Source organism: Labeo rohita, chromosome 20 (assembly GCF_022985175.1).
Source record: "Labeo rohita strain BAU-BD-2019 chromosome 20, IGBB_LRoh.1.0, whole genome shotgun sequence".
NCBI lineage: Eukaryota > Metazoa > Chordata > Actinopteri > Cypriniformes > Cyprinidae > Labeo > Labeo rohita.
In genome coordinates this window covers 5,628,178-5,645,211 of record NC_066888.1, presented here as the reverse complement: position 1 = coordinate 5,645,211, position 17,034 = coordinate 5,628,178, and the positions used below count along the sequence as shown (strand labels likewise).

At 34.4% G+C, this 17,034-nt stretch overlaps 1 protein-coding gene across 3 annotated transcripts in view; it reads right to left on the bottom strand.

Annotated features, from left to right (window-relative positions):
- Positions 1-1,966: 1,966 nt before the first annotated feature.
- Positions 1,967-17,034, bottom strand: part of lpgat1 (lysophosphatidylglycerol acyltransferase 1) — a 35,507-nt gene continuing 20,439 nt past the window's right edge. For all 3 annotated transcript variants that reach the window (XM_051138847.1, XM_051138848.1, XM_051138849.1), the window contains exons 7-8: positions 4,386-4,492; positions 1,967-4,285 (exon numbers count right to left, since the gene is read on the bottom strand). In XM_051138847.1, coding sequence (XP_050994804.1) covers positions 4,134-4,285; positions 4,386-4,492 — 259 coding nt within the window. In that variant the 3' untranslated portion in view covers positions 1,967-4,133. The remainder of the gene's footprint in view (positions 4,286-4,385; positions 4,493-17,034) is intronic.

Sequence of the window (17,034 nt, the reverse complement as noted above, 5' to 3'; positions counted from 1 at the left end):
AATAAAACGCTTTTAGTAACATTATAGACAACACAGAACTTTATATTCATCAAAGAATCCTAAAAATAAATAAACTCAGCTGTTTTCAACATAATAATAATAATAATAATACATGTCTTTGTTTTTGAGCAGCAAATCAGAATATTATAATGATTTCTGAAGGTTCATGTGACTGGCGTAATGATGCTAAAAATTTAGCTTTGAAATCACAGGAATAAATGACATTTTAAAATACATTTGAATAGAAGTTATTTTAAAATAGTAAAAATATTTTAACATTTTACTGTTTTTGCATTTGAAATAAATGCAGGCTTGTTGAGCAGAAGAGACTTATTTAAAAAAAAAAAAAAAAAAAAAAAACACTCCAAAACTTTTGCCTGGCAGTGTAAGTGAAAGCACAGTATGAGCAACTGAAGATTTTAAACAAAAGTTTCAGCGTTTGTTTTTAGAAATGAGCTAACATTTTCTTCTCCCATTTTAATTTCTAATGCTATATTTTCAAAAATCTTACTACAAACTATAGCATTAATACAGTCATTCAAGCTAAAGGTACAGCACATAAAGAGACTGATCTGACTTGTTATAGAAACAAAAACACATAAAAATCACTGTCAGTCAGGATCTTAGTATTAGCAGCCAGTTTTAACATTCAAATGTGTACGGATGTGGAATAATTTGCCATTTATTCCTGAGGGCTTCCAAGAACACCATAACCAGCAAAGAAGAAAGGACAACATATACATACACCCCTTAAAGTGGAAAATCTCTCACCGTCATTATTTAACTTTTATTCTTTATTATTATAATACCTGTGTGTTATCTCAAGTTTGCAGTAAATTTTATTTCTACATTTTCAAGATTACTGCTACCTCCAAAAACCTACTTTACAATTAAGATTTACCGAAAAGACAGATGTATAATAATTAGATATGATAGTACTTAACATAAGTAACCAAAGCAACTGAAACTTTCATTGAACAGGGTACAAAATAGGGTTTTAATCTCTTTTTAAAATATGTATTTTTATAAATTTTACTAAAAATAAAGTGTGAACCTTAAAAATGGGTTTCGGTGTTAAACTATATACATGAAGAGTTTATTTGCACAAACAGATAACTCTTTTTTTTTTTTTTTTTTTTTTTTGTGGTTCCAGAAATCATGTCTTTCATGTTTTTTTGTGTGTTTTTTTAAATGTGTTAGCATTTTTTTTTGTTTTAATTTCAAATAACACATCAGCAGTTTGATTGAGATTAATTGGAATGCACAATGAAAAAACATGATTTTTGGAAATTGTTAAAAACATAGTTTTTGCAGATGAACTATTCATATTGTGTTGTATTTCATATGAAGTTTATTTTACACCTCTATTACAAAGCTTCGAGAAACGACTAAGAATGAGTGCTAAAATCCTTCTAGACATACACATTAAATAAGCAAAAAAATTGATTAAAAAGTTGTTACGTTAAAATCTTACGTTAAACGAATAAAAATAAAATAAGATTTACTGGCCTTGCCACAGCAATGCTGCAGCATTCTATATATTTTTTTATTTTTTACTCAATACAGACTGATTTTTATACCATTTTAATTCATTTTACTGTTACATTTCATTCTACATCGATGTCAGATAACTCAAATCTAACGTGTAATATTTCTCTAAACAGATGAGATTTGTGCTTTTATTTCTGAGGTAATGGAACCAATTTGTACCCTATTCACAGAAAGGACCAACTCTGGCTGTTCTTCTGAACATAAAGTGCAATATACACAGGCAGCTGAGGCTTTAAATATCAAAACTGATCTAATGTGTGATCCAAGTTCTGCTGTGAATGATTCACTGGTGCATGTTATTCCAAGAACAAACACTGCAATTCACATTGACTTTAAAAACCAAAAGCCTGATCAGAACGATGAACAAACGCAACTCTGCCGAATGCTTCGGATCAATAACACTCAGAGAAGAGCCTGTGGTTCACTGCTGCGCATGATTTTTATTCCAGCACAATTAATTTGTGTTGTAAAATGGCTGGGTAGCTAGGAAGAGAGAAACAGGAGTACAAAATGAAAATTATGGACCATTCTATTGTAATTTGGTTAAACTGCTAATATATAGATATATCTCACACTTTTTTTTAAAACATAAAACCATACTTAGGAAAACAATGTTACGTCTCAATCTGACAGACAGCAAGAACGAGACGAGGAACCCCAGGTCGCCTGAGATCCTCGGGGTGAAATTCACGGTGACGTAGCCTGCTCTGAATGCAGTCCGCATCTAACTTGGCTTTAGTCTTCTGGCGTCATTCACATTTCAATCTGGCAAGCTATTAGAAACAAAGTTCACTTTCACAGATGACATGGCTTCGGTTAAAGGGGGAGGGGGATGACAATTACGGTGCAATGTTTTCAACTACAAATGTCTAATTTGTACATCTAAGCATCGTTTCTTTACGCCACAACGTGGGCATTTGAGTACATTATTGCTGGACCTTGCTTCTATGTTTTACCTTTCGACATGAGGAGCACACGTAGACGGACTCACGGCATTCTTCCCCACCGACAGACGCAAACAGACGTAATTTCACACATGAAATACGCAATTTTGTCTCAAGCTTGAGGATAACGTTTCCATGTTCCTCAAGATAGTCTAAAGCTAGTCTAAAATATTTTCGGCACAAAGCTGAGTCTACGCCTCTGATGCCTTCCGCGTGGCAGCAGTTTTACGACGGTTTCTTTTGATGAACAGAATCGCGCCCACGCGATCACCGCGGTAAACGGCTGACGAGGTGACGCTCAGATACTGATACCTGCCGGGACAGAAGCTCCTTGCTGCTTTTTCTCCGTCTTTCCTAAACATTCATGATATTTCAGAAGTAAAAACGCCGAGAGCGTCCGAAGCTCAGACTCCTTCCTGTACAAGATTAACCACAGAATGAGGAAAACGAAAGTAAAATTTCAACTATTAAACAGATATTTGCCAACACTCTGATATAACATGAAGCTACCAGACAGTATGTGCATCTAAAAAATAGAAAAACGAAACGGGCAGTCACACACAATCACACAGGCAGGTTATGCTGTCACATTTACAGAAATGAGACCAGTTTGAGACTCAAAAAAAAAAACCCAAAACAACAAATTAAAATCTTTTTTAGGACAATGAACAAACACAAAAGTTCAGTCAGTAGAATGTCCGCCCCCATTGACCCCAAGATAAGCATATGGCTTAATATTTGTAAAACTTTGGAGGTGAGGGGTAATTGTCCTATCGAATCGGTCGTGTGGCAGTCATGTGGTGCGCTTGGATGTGTCTGTATGGCGTTGATTGTGTAAAGTTCTCCAGAGGACGCAGTCTCCTTGTTTAAAAACAAGAACCAGGTTTGAATTTTTCCCCCCCATCGAAACCGAATCCCCCTTCAGTCAGTGTAAACATCACGATCGTCCTACTGTCTTTCAATACTGACAATACACAGAAAACAGCATCCAGTCAACGAGACGAAACGGCCAAGAGGAAGAAATGACATGAGGGCAGCACACACCGAGGGTCTTCCGTTGGGGGGCGACGAGGATTCATAGTGCAATGAAGGCCAGAGGTGGCTCTTCCAAAGAGGACAGAAGTCTCTGAAAAAAATTTATAATTCAGTCGTCCTGTTTGGGAGTTAACAATAAAAAGGAGGGGGGAAAGCTCACGTGGAAGGACATGAGAGAAATAAGAGGACGTGACAGATCTATCTCTGGCTTATTCCTGAGCCTAATTTTGATTGTAAGTAAAAATGTAAAAAAAAAAAAAAAAAAAAAAAAAAAAAAAAACAGAACAGAGGTGTGTCCACATGTGCATGGGTAAACATTTAGATGTGCATAATTTTCTCTGCTTGTGAGCACGCATGTGTAAACATGTTGAACTGGTTCTACGCAAATCTAAAGGATAAATGCATGTCTGCATGGGCAGCTGGGATCGGGTGGATGTGTCTGTCTGCCGACCGACGTAAGGATGGGGACCGCGATCGGATACGGCAACTCGAGTCGTCCTGCGGGGTACATTCAACCATCCGGCAGAGGAGAATGGCAATCGGGGCTCTTGGTCTCTGGCGTTTCTCTCCTCCATCCTGCGCGTTACGGTCTCCTCAGAGCGGTCAGAAGAACCAGCAGTAGATGTGATGTAGAATGCTGTACCACATGTAGCCTGAGGCGAAGGCGAACGTTTGAACGAAAAACAGCCAAACGTTGTCAAGGGTCATGTTTCGAGAGGTCACCTCTTTTTGGCCAGCTAGTGGAGGGAAGGCTCCTGTGAGATGAAGGAAAGATGAAGAGATCTTGTTAGCAAGTTTGGTTTTAGTTGGAGGATGAATATTTACAGCCTTAAAAATCGATCGCTATCAAATTACCTGTCTTGTAGAAGTGAGCCAGAAGTTTCTCCTTTTCCACAAATCGCTCATATAGCCAGTCTGTTAGCGCTTCTGATTCTACTGGGACGTCCTTTATAGGGTATGTCCTAAAAATATAACAAATAACAATTTGTTATACAGAACAAAGAAAAAATTCAAAAGTAAAATGATAAAAACTGACCATTTAGGTCTATACTGATCACTGGTCAATACATACAGTTTCCATGATTATAATAACCTTATCACATTTGCAAAAACTACAAATAAAAAAAAAAATAAAATAAAATAAAATAAATATTATTAAACATGGACTCTCTGTTGCACATTTATTTTTTTATTATTTTTCTATATTAAATATTAATAATATTAAATGTAGTAGAATCAGCAATAATAATAATAATAATAATATATTTAGACTGCATTTTAGTATACATTTAAATATAAAATATATTACATAAATATAAATGGTAAAAAATGTTAATTAAAAATTAAATTGAGTATATGTAGTAGTAGAAGCAATAATAATAATAATAATAATAATAATAATAATAGAATTATTATTATTGTTATTGTTATTACTATTTAACAGCGTGGATCCTATGTTGCACATTAACTTTGCCTTATACATAGTAATGAATATATTTTAACCATTGAGTTGAACAGTTTATCTCTACATTTGGATAAACACTTTTTAATGATGACAATAACAACAACAACAACAACAACAACAACAATAATAATAATAATAACAACAGCAACAACTATTATAAATTTAGAGACTGCATTTTAACATTTACACTACTAAAAATAATATAAATATTACATAAATATACATAGTAATTACATAATAATAATAATAATAATAATTATAATTAATATATATATATATATATATATATATATATATATATATATATATATATATATATATATATATATATATATATATATATATATATATATATATATATATATATAGTAAATAAATGTTAATTAAATGTAGTAGAGGTAAAAACAACAACAACAACAACAACAACAACAACGACAATAATAATATATTATTATTATTATTATTATTATTATTATTGTACAACATGGATTCTGTTGCACATTTACTTTGCCTTATACATAGTACTGAATGTATGTTAACCACTGAATTTAACAGTTCATTTGTACATCTCATTTGGATGAACGCTTTACTACTACTACTACTACTACTACTACTACTACTACTACTACTACTACTACTACTACTACTACTACTAATAATAATAATAATAATAATAATAATAATAATAATAATAATAATAATTAGTAGTAGTAGTAGTAGTAGTAGTAATTATTATCATTAGCATTAGTATTATTACTACTACTACTAGAAGTTACAACATGTTGTGCAAATATTGCCCTCTTGACCCAGTACCTTCCTGTTCTTTCACTTCCTGTTCTTTATAAAAAAACAAAACAAACAAAAAAAAAAAAAACACGCCCAATTGATAGGTTGTGAGTGAAGTTAACATGTTGAACACACTGAGACAGTGGGGCTGATTAAATGAGAACAGTATAAAAAGCATAAAACTCATTTACTAAATGAAATTTACAATAATGAAGGTAATTTGTGGAGGCAATGAAGGCAGCCTGTGGGAGAAAATCTAACAGGCTTTAAAAAAAAACAAAAAACAAAAAAACAAAAAACAGATGAGCATGGAGCACAAATGATCCCAATTCTCAGTGTTCATCAGATCTCCCACAGTTAGCATGCTGAAGTGGAGAGCTCAGCTCTTTAGGCTCTGAGCCGTGAGCAGTGTGACAGATTCAGCGTTTGTGCTGATGAGACGCTTCATCTGATGACAGCAGTTTTCTGCTGAAACACCGGCCGAGCTCCGCACAGACAGCTGAGACGTACAAACACACCACTGACTGCAAAGGTACACATCTCTTATGAAAACAAACAGTACGGAGAGGATGTGACTGGCATACTACTACAACATCATAAAAAAACGGTTTCCTGACTTCTGCTTCTCTCTGCGTTTAAGAAATAGTCAACTTCCCTCAGTTACTGTACAAGGTAATAATAAGCCTAATGCAAATGTATTATTTATTGATTTTGGTTATGACAGCTTATCACTGCTGAGAGACTGTTAATTGCAAATGCATTTTTTTTTCTTCACCGTTTCCTTAATAACTAATAACCTGCTTTTGGTACAAGACATATTTTAAAAAAAACAAAATTCCATGAATACATTTACATTAGCAGAATCCTACTTATTAAATGCATATTAAATTAAGTTTAAATGATTTTATGTGAAAAAAGTAGTATATATATCTATAATTAATCTATAAATATGGTCAAAAATAGAGTCACTATTTGAAATATTATTTACAATTTAATGTGATGGCAAAGCTGAATGTTTTAGCATAACTTCTCCAATTTTCAGTGTCACATGATCCTTCAGAAATCATCCTAATATGCTGATGCTCAAGATACATATTATTAATACTGAATAATCCTATTCATAATATTGCTGCTATACATTTTTGTGGAAGCCTTTTTAGGATTATTTGATGAATATATAAGTTTAAAAGAACAGTATGTATTTTAACTTATTAAAAAAATGCAAATTTAACATCTATTAAACCATGTATGGAAATGTAGTGTATACAGTGCCTTGCGAAAATATTCACACACCTTCATTTTTTTTTTTCCCACCCACATCAATATACACCATAATGACAAAGCACTCCTGCTGTGTGCTTATGGTCACTGTCCTGTTGGAAGGTGATCCTTCTGCCCAGTCTGAGGTTCTGAACGGTCTAAATTGGGTTTTCATTAAGGCTATCTCAGTATTTTGGTGCACTGAGCTTTCTTTTTACTCTGACAATTCCCTCAGTCCCTGCCACTGAAAAACAGCCCCACAGCATACTGCTACCAGCATACCTTACTTTTGGGATGGTACTCTGATGACGAGCAGTGCTTTGTTTCCTTTAAACATAATGCTTGGAATTGAGGTTCATCAGACCAGAGAATCTTGTTTCTCATAGTCTGAAGGTCCTTTAAGAGCTTTGTTGCGGTGTTTTCTTGTGTCTTCACTAAGGAGAGGATTGAGTTTGGCCACACCGCCATAAAGACCGGATTGGTGGATGTTTGTCCTTCTGTAAGTTTCTTCCATCTCCACATATGATCATGGAGCTCAACTAGAGTGACCATCAGCTTCTTGGTCTCCAGTCTAACCAAGCCCCTTCTCCATCAATTTCTCAGTTTGGCCAGGAGGCCAGCTCCAGGAAAAGTTGTTCCATGCATCTTCCATTATGGATAATGGAGGCTACATGCTTCTGTGAACCTTCAATGCAGAAGAATTTTTTCCCAAATCTGTGCCTTGACACAAGCCTGTTTCTGAGCTCTACAGACAGTTATTTTGACCTCAGGGCTTGGTTTTTGCTTTGATATGCATTTTTAGCTGTTAGACCTTTTCTGAGAGGTGTGTGCCTTTCCAAATCATACTGATTCAAATAAATTTGCCACTTTTCAACTCCACTTGAAGTGTAATAACATCTACAAGTGATATGAATGCTCCTGAGCTAAATTTCAAGTGTCCCAGAAAAGGGTATGAATACTTATGCAATTAAATATTTTTATTATTATTATTATTATTATTATTATTATTATTATTATTATTTTATTATTTTTATTTCTAATCAAATTCTAGTCAACTGTTTTGTGCTTTGTCAATATGGTGCATGGAGTGTAGATTGATATGGAAAAAACTAATTTGAAAGAAGTTTACGATAAGGCTGCAACATAAAATATGGAGGGAAAAAAAAAAAAAAAAGAATACTTTCGCAAGGCACTGTAATTGTTCCCAGTTTCCTGTAATATGTGACCCTGGATCACAAAACCAGTCATAAGTCAATTTTTTCAAAATTGAAATTTATACATCATATGAAAGTTGGATAAATACGTTTTTAATTGATGTATAGTTTGTTAGGATAGTACAATATTTGGCTGAGATACAACTATTTAAAAATCAGGAATCTGAGGGTGCAAAAAATCAAATTATTGAGAAAATTGCCTTTAAAGTTCTTCAAATGACTACTTTCTGAATCTCAGGTACCATCAATATAATTGTAGAAACACACAAAGCTGTTCACTCATTAATGAACTGTACATCCATCCATACTGCACATCTATAGCTTACGTTCTTTCGACTTGTTTATCTGAGCTCACTTTCCATCTACCACACACAAATCAATAGGTGTGGAATAATAAGGCCCTTGGGGACAAATTCCAGAAAAATGCCTGGCAATAACATGAGATAAGAGCCCTGGGAACAGAAGTCACCAGAGACACCCAGAACCTTCTATAGGACAGATCTGTGCATCAGATCACACGTTTTCCCGCAAGAAGGACATACAGCTCCATAAAGATCAGCAGCGCACACATTTGTCACGCCACGTGACTGATACGCCCCACAAGCTTTCGTAACATCATGTATAAAGGTTTTATGTTCTATAGGGCAGGTTAGCTAATGAATAAGAAGATTAGCATATCTTTCTTTTTGTTCTGAACTTAGGATGCAAAAGAACTGTAAAAGACTTGTTAGAATAGACTGAATAAAAATCAAAGAAGTGTTTATGAACACAAATTTGATTTTCATTTGAGCTATGTGATTTTGAGTTATTGCAAATGAAACAACAAAACCTCTTTTTTCAGGTGAAGCCAGTGAAAGTGGACAAACACAGACAAGTTATTCAGTATACTATGGTACCTAGTATAAAAATACTTCTGACACAGATAAAACAAGGACTTAACCGATATTTCCAAGACAGTTCTTGTAATTGTAAACTGTGACGTTAATGTGCTGCGGATTGCGATGCGTTCCCTAGAGGCTCCGTAAGTCTTGCTTGAAATGGAGCAACTCCACCAAACCAATTAAACCTCTCTGTCTCTCATAGATTTGTTTCAGGGGAATTTCAATGACCTGGTAGATTTAGTATCAACAGAGCAAATCTCTATATTCTGCTTGTTTTACAAACTGTTCACCCACAATGATTGTTCTAATGGCATCACTGTGAAAACTTCCTACTGAAACCTTTACTTTTAAGAGTGCACTGACACGCGTGTCTATCAGTTCATCATTTCAGTCACTATATCGCCTACACAGAAGTTGAACAGAAAGTGCCCATAACCACCTTGTGTCAAACCAAACTAAGTGTGACAGGAAAAACAAGTGCCCACGGGAGAGTTCGTTTTGTTTTAGGCCATTTCAAAGTCAGTCAGAATTAAAATCAGACTTGAGTTGGTGATAAAGGATACAGCTTCTCCACGATTCACTGCCACTCTCAGCCCTCCTCTAGCCAGCCAATGTCAAAAACAGAGTGAAAAGAGCAACAGTGCCCATTTAACAGGAAACGTCAAGTTATTGGAAAATCACTGTTCAAGGTCAGCACTGATTCAGTGTTATTTGATGGACGCCTATCCTATATGCCTATCCTACAGTTGTGTTCTGAAATGAGGAGGCAAAGTCCTCAAATTTCTTTTTTTTGTAAATCATATGTAAGCTTAAATAAAAAATAAAAAAAAATAAAAAGCATAAAAAAGCTGTTTTATATTTTAACATTAACAAATTTGTAATTAATATTCAATTTATTAAAGCGACAAGTACTTCAAAGGATTAGTTCACTGCCAGAACAAAAATTTATGGATAATTTACTCACCCCTTTGTCATTCAAGATGTTCATGTCTTTCTTTCTTCAGTCGTAAAGAAATTATGTTTCTTGAGGAAAACATTTCAGGAATTATCACCTTATAGTGGACTTCAATGGTGCCCCCAAGTTTGAACTTCCAAAATACAGTTTAGATGCAGCTTCAAATGGCTCTTAACGATCCCATCTGACGAAGAAGGGTCATATCTAGCAACACGATCAGTCATTTTTCAACTAATTTTTAACCTCAAATGCTCGTCTTGTCTTGTCTCTGCAATGTGTAATCCGGGGCAATACAGTTAGGTTATGTTGAAAAACGTCCCATCTCATTTTCTTCTTTACCTTCAAAATCATCCTACATCGCTGTTTTACATTTTTTGTAAAGGGCGTTTGATCTTCTTTGCACGTTCACTTTGTAAACACTGGGTCGGTACTTCTGCAGCGATGTAGGATGATTTTGAATTCGGGGATGAAAAAGAGATGGGAGTTTTGACATACCCTAACGGTCTTAAACTGGAAAAAACAAGAGTTCACGCAAAGCTAGACAAGAAGAGCATTTGAGATTAAAAAGTATATAAATTGTCAATTTGTTTTGAAAAAGACAAATCGTTTTGCCAGATAAGACTCTTCATCCTCGGCTAGGATCGTTCAGAGCCTTTTGAAGCTGCATTTAAAAGGAACACTCCACTTTTTTTGAAAATAGGCTCATTGTCCAACTCCCCTACAGTTGAGTTTTACCGTTTTTGAATCCATTCAGCCGATTTCCGGGTCTGGCGGTAGCACTTTTAGCATAGCTTAGCATAGATCATTGAATCTGATTAGACCTATAGCATCTTGCTCAAAAATGACCATATATAATGACAATATTTTTCCTATTTAAAACTTGACTCTTCTGTAGTTACATTGTGTACAAAGACAGACGAAAAATGAAAAGCTGCGATTTTCTAGGCTGATATGGCTAGGAACTATACTCTCATTCCGGCGTAATAATCAAGGAACTTTGCTGCCGTACCATGGGTGCAGCAGGCGCAATAATATTACGCAGCGCCTGAAAGTGACCGGCACTAAGTTTGTGTAGATGCAGAGTTGCATCCGGCAGAGTTGACGACTGCGTAATATCATTGCGCCTCCTGCACCCACGGTACAGCAGCAAAGTTCCTTAATTATTACGCTGGAATGAGAGTATAGTTCCTAGTCATATCGACCTAGAAAATCGCAGCTTTTCATCTTTGTACATGATGTAACTACTGAAGAGTCAAGTTTTAAATAGGAAAAATATTGAAAATCTTTGGTCATTATTGAGCGAGATGCTAACGGTCTAATCTGATTCAATGATCTATGCTAAGATATGCTAAAAGTGCTACTGCCAGACCCGAAGATCAGCTGAATGGATTCAAAAATGGTAAAACTCAACTGTTTAACTCTAGGGGAGTTGGAAAATGAGCCTATTTTCAAAAAAAGTGGAGTGTGCCTTTAAACTGCATTTTGAAAGTTCAAACTTGTGGGCACCATTGACGTTCACTATATGGAGATAAACTGAAATGTTGTCCTCAAGAAACAATTTTTTAATCGACTGAAGAAAGAAAGACATGAACATCTTGGATGACAAGGGGGTGAGTAAATTATCTGTATTTTTTTGCTCTGGAAGTGAACTTCTTTAAATCAACATTTTAAACTGCTGTCAATATAACAATAGACTGTTTAAAATGTAATCTAAATTCTACATGTAAAAAAAACAGGAGATCATAGGGCTGCGATATGAAAAAAATCATTATTTTAAATTATTGCTCTTTATATTGTAATAATGATTATTAATATCAATACAGAAAACAATACAATACATTTTTGTTTTGTTTTGGGCACATCACATTCTGGCTTCACAGACAACCATGTCAGTCCATGACATTAGCCAAGTCTAGCCTAAGTAGTCTAAGTGCCTCTGATTGGCCGACGAATTCGTAAGTTCAATAGAAACGCACTTGAGTGGTTATAATGTTCAATGCTGCACAGATTGGCATGTAAAGCAATCTGATGCAGTGTGAGCGAATTTTAAATGTAATTTTCATAATGACGAAACTTATAATTAATTGTGCAAAGGCATTTTATGCCCATTTGTCTTGAATTTAAAAAGCATTTTGCTTTATTTTGGTAGCATTTCTGCCACAAGCCCTCATTAATTTCCGCCCCTCCTTGTCAAGTATTATCATGTGGCATATTATGTAAATATCAAACCACAATGACCATATTTTTTACTTCCTTGTAAAACTTCATTAACTCAACACTTGTGTTTCTTGTTAGTCTCTGAAACCTTTTTTAGGGCAGGTGTGGATATAAAACTGATGAGCATGTAAACGGTGAGGAGCTCATAAATCACAGCAGTGCTGTCTGGACTCTGACTGAATCAGCAAACACTGCAAAGCAGAATAAAAGACAGTTTGCAGGAAAGCATTAAAAAAAAAAAAAAAAAGGCCGTTTGTTGACCCAGTGTGACCATCCACCCACCTGGCACTAAATTTACAAAGGGCTTAAACTCAGTTTCACAGAGAGGGTTCAGAAATGGGAAGTAACACATGGAAGGAGATTACAAATCATTCCTCATCATTTTCATCATCTCTTGTACTCGTTTAACCTGTCTTGGTTAGATCATGAAAGTGTAGTGCCTAAAGCCTGAAAACACACTGCACAATTTTTGGCTGTCCCAGACAAAAGATTGGCATTGTGAAACAATCGTGGCGATTTCTGTGATCGTGGCTCCCAATCTGTGATCCTATGTCGCACAGTGAGAAAGGTTCAAAGATACAATCATTTTCTGGCAGTGTCAGAAATTCAGCCTGATCAAAGCACGGTGTGTTTGCTGCCACGTCCCACGTTTACTGACCAGCCAATAAAAACGCCACATGAAAACAGTGTGACATGGCACTAAAACTTAAGACTGCTCACCTCAAGCTCTTATTCCTTCCTCTTTCACCGCTTCCACTTTTTTCACCACACATAAAAACAAGTGCCAAACTGTGGTTTATTATGCTCTTTTTGTTTACCACTAGCACATGCTGATGACGTTTTATTCGTCTATAGTAACGTGCGTCATAGCCTACGAGTCAATAGGTGTCGTACCCAAGTTTATTAGATCCATGTCACACAGTGTGATCAGCAATGATCTTATAGGATTGCTCAAATCGTGCAGAAGGCTTAAAGGAGAAGTCCACTTCCAGAACAAAAATTTACAGATGATGTACTCACCCCCTTGTCATCCAAGAGGGTCATGTCTTTCTTTCTTCAGTCGTAAAGAAATTATTTTTTTTTGAGGGAATTTCAGGATTTTTTCTTCATATAATGGACTGATATGGTGCCCCAAGTTTGAACTTCCAAAATGCAGTTTAAATGCGGCTTTAAGCGATCCCAAATGCGGTTGTAAACGATCCCAGCCAAGGCAGAAGGGTCGTATCTAGCAAAACGATCGGTTATTTTCATTAAAATAATACAGTTTATATACTTTTTAATGTCAAATGCTCGTCTTGTTTTACTCTGCCTGAACACTGTGTATTCTAGCTCAAGACAGTTATGGTATGTCAAATAACTCAGACCGTATTTTCTCCCTCAACTTCAAAAATCGTCCTATATCGCTGTTTTACCTTTTTTGTTAAGGGCGTTTGATCTTCTTTGCATGTTCACTCTGCAAAGACTTGGTCGAAACTTCTGCAGCGTTGCAGGATTTTGAAATGATTTGTGAAGATGAGGGAGAAGATACAGTCTGAGTTTTTCGACATACCCTAACTGTCTTGAGCCAGAATACACAGAGTTCAGGGAGAGTAAGACAAGATGAGCATTTGAGATTAAAAAGTATTTAAATTGCATTTTTTCAATGAAAGTAACCGATCGTTTCGCTAGATAAAACCCTTCTTCCTCGGCTGGAATCGTTTACAACTGCTTTGGGATTGTTTGAAGCTGCATCTAAACTGCATTTTGGAAGTTCAAAGTCGTGGCACCATATCAGTCCATTATATGGAGAAAAATGCTGAAATGTTTTCCTCAAAAAACAATTTCTTTACAACTAAAGAAAGAAAGACATGAACATCTTGGATGACAAGGGGGTAAGTACATTATCTAGTAAATTGTTGTTCTGGAAGTGGACTTTCACCTTTAAGGGTGACAAAATAAAGCACAATACAAAAATGCAACAAGGTATTGTGGATCGTGACAACAGGTATTGTTGTTTACCAAAATGAAAGTTTAATTTGGCATCAGCCAGGAGGTCACACACTTGAGCTTTCATGTTTATTAATAATAATTAATAAATTAAAAATAAAATATATTTTTAATTAAATTAAAATTTGAACCAGTCCTTCTAGGAATTTTGTAGAATCAAGCAAACTTGTTTTTCCGCAAAAGAATGTTAACCTGACAGGAGAGAAAGTAATATTAGCTAGTAAAAATCCATAAATGAACTAAAACCCATTTTTTTTTTGTTTTTGTTTTTTTTTGAAACCACAAAACAAAACACAAAAACTCTGCACATTTGCCTTATATTTGTTAGTAAAAAGCTTTTCTTTCTTGCAGTGGCTTTTTCTGTTTCTGAACACCGTGAACAAGCATTAGGCATTTGCTGAATAAATGCAATGCACAAGTAAATTGCATTTAAACAAAGTTAATCGGTTTTAGTCATTTAGAAAAAAGCTACTGCATGTCATACCTGTTATAAATATGTAATAAGTCATGGTTAATTTATTCTGTGAATTATTGTCTACTTAATTAATTTATTAAGATTTCTTTTTTGTCCACATGCATTTGACACAGATTATTATTTAACACCGTGTTGTACTTTGTCCCAACCAGGCATGATGTTTCCAAGTGCTTTAGGTGTCCAAAATGAAAGTGAAAGTTTTGCACAAGCAACACAATTACAGCCAATCAGAACATAGAAAGCAGGGCTGGGTAATAAAGGAATAACATTATAATAATGCCAAAAGCAGAACAAAACCGTGTTACTCATTTGAACCATGCTACACAGACCATTTATCCACTCGGGTCAAAGTTCAAACGCCAGCGCAGCACAGCGTGAGCTTACTAGAGCAGATGCTGATAGATAGATACGTCTAGATAGATTGATATTTGCTGATAAGTCTCAGTCATGTGACCAGTAAACAGGACTTGTAAATGAACAGCAATGAACACAAACGACTCTTATTTAAACTAGTTAAATCATTCGCCATCATTTTCATCATCTCTTGTACCCGTTTAACCTTTCCTAGTTAGATCATGAAAGTGCAGGGCCTAAGGGTGTCAAAATACAGCACAATACAAAAATGCAACAATATGTATAATAGGTATTGTAATTCACCAAAATTAAAGTTTACACAGATTTAAGTTGGCATTAAATATGGTAAAGCTAGGAAGTCACACACATGAGCGTTGATGTTTATTAACAATATTTGTAATTAAATTTAAATTTGAACCAGTCCTTCTAGGAATTTCCAGAATCAAGCAAACTTTGCATTATTAATATTTATTTGTTTTATTTTTTTGTTTTTTGCATTTCCACAATTGTTCCACAAAAGAATGTTAACCTGAGAGGACGGAAAGTAATAACGTGAAGTGTTTGAATTCAGTGATGAACACACATGGCTCTTATTTCAACTAGTTTAAAGCCAGATAAAACAGCGCTGACAAACAGGAGAAACACTGTGCACAACGAGACAGTCAGAAGGCTTTTTAATCTACAAATCACCATAATTTACCATGGATTTACTGTAGTAACACTAACTGCACCATGATATTGTGGCGGAAATGTGGGATATTCTTATTGAGTTTTATTATATTATTAACTTATATGTATTAAATGTATTAAAGGAGTAATAGAATATAATTACAGTATTTTTTTGTGATTAAGTTGTAGCGTTTGCATTTATACAAGTGTATAACTGTATGTACTGTATTCAGACTACTGTTTTTCATAAAAATACCTAGAAACTATACGGTGACATTTTTATCATGGTATTGAGGTGAAACGTGTGATCAGCTGAGGTTATGATCTAAATGTATGCTACTATGGAGAACCAATAGTAAATTTTAATAGAACTCAAACAGTCAGAATATAAAATATAAAAATGAGGTTGTCATTTTTTTTTTTTTTTTTTTTTTAACAGAAGTTACTGTTTTTAATAATGAACATAAATTTACTAGGCAAAAGATTACTCGCAATTAATCACATCCAAAATAAAAGTTTATATACATTTATATACATCACTTGTGTATAATTTAGATTATGTATAAATTAGTGCTGTCAAACAATTAATCACATCCAAAATAAAAGTTTGTTTACATAATTTACAAAGTTTCTGTACTGTGAATATTTATTATGTATATACAAATATACACGTTTAAGAAAAATTTTATGTTTATATATTACAAATATTTATATATAATATCAATTATATGAATATAAATATATACATGTAAATACATATAAATATTTTAAAATGTTTACTGTATGTGTGTGTATTTATATATACACAATAAATATACACAGTATACGCACATATATTATGTAAACAAAAACTTTTATTTTTAAAAGCCCTAAGATTTACATCTGCATCCTAACCCAATCTACTGTCAAATGTGCATTTCGAAGCAATAAAACAGAAAAAAAAAAAAATGTATATTAATATTGCAACATGGACTGCAAACTGTTCTAAAGATGCATGTCAAAGTCAGGCAACAGAAACCTGTTTCATGATTTGAAACAACACGCAGAACATGCGGAAACTAAGAAATTTATTTTTCTATTAATGTAAATTAATAGAAAAATAAATTTATTTTGTCAAGAAAAAAATGACTGGAAAAGTGTACGAAATTCAAAAACGTGAAGTTGTGTTCTGATCATAAAGAGTACTTTAAAATTACAATTAACAGCCTGGTTTCCAAAAGCAAAAATCTGCCTTTAAAGATT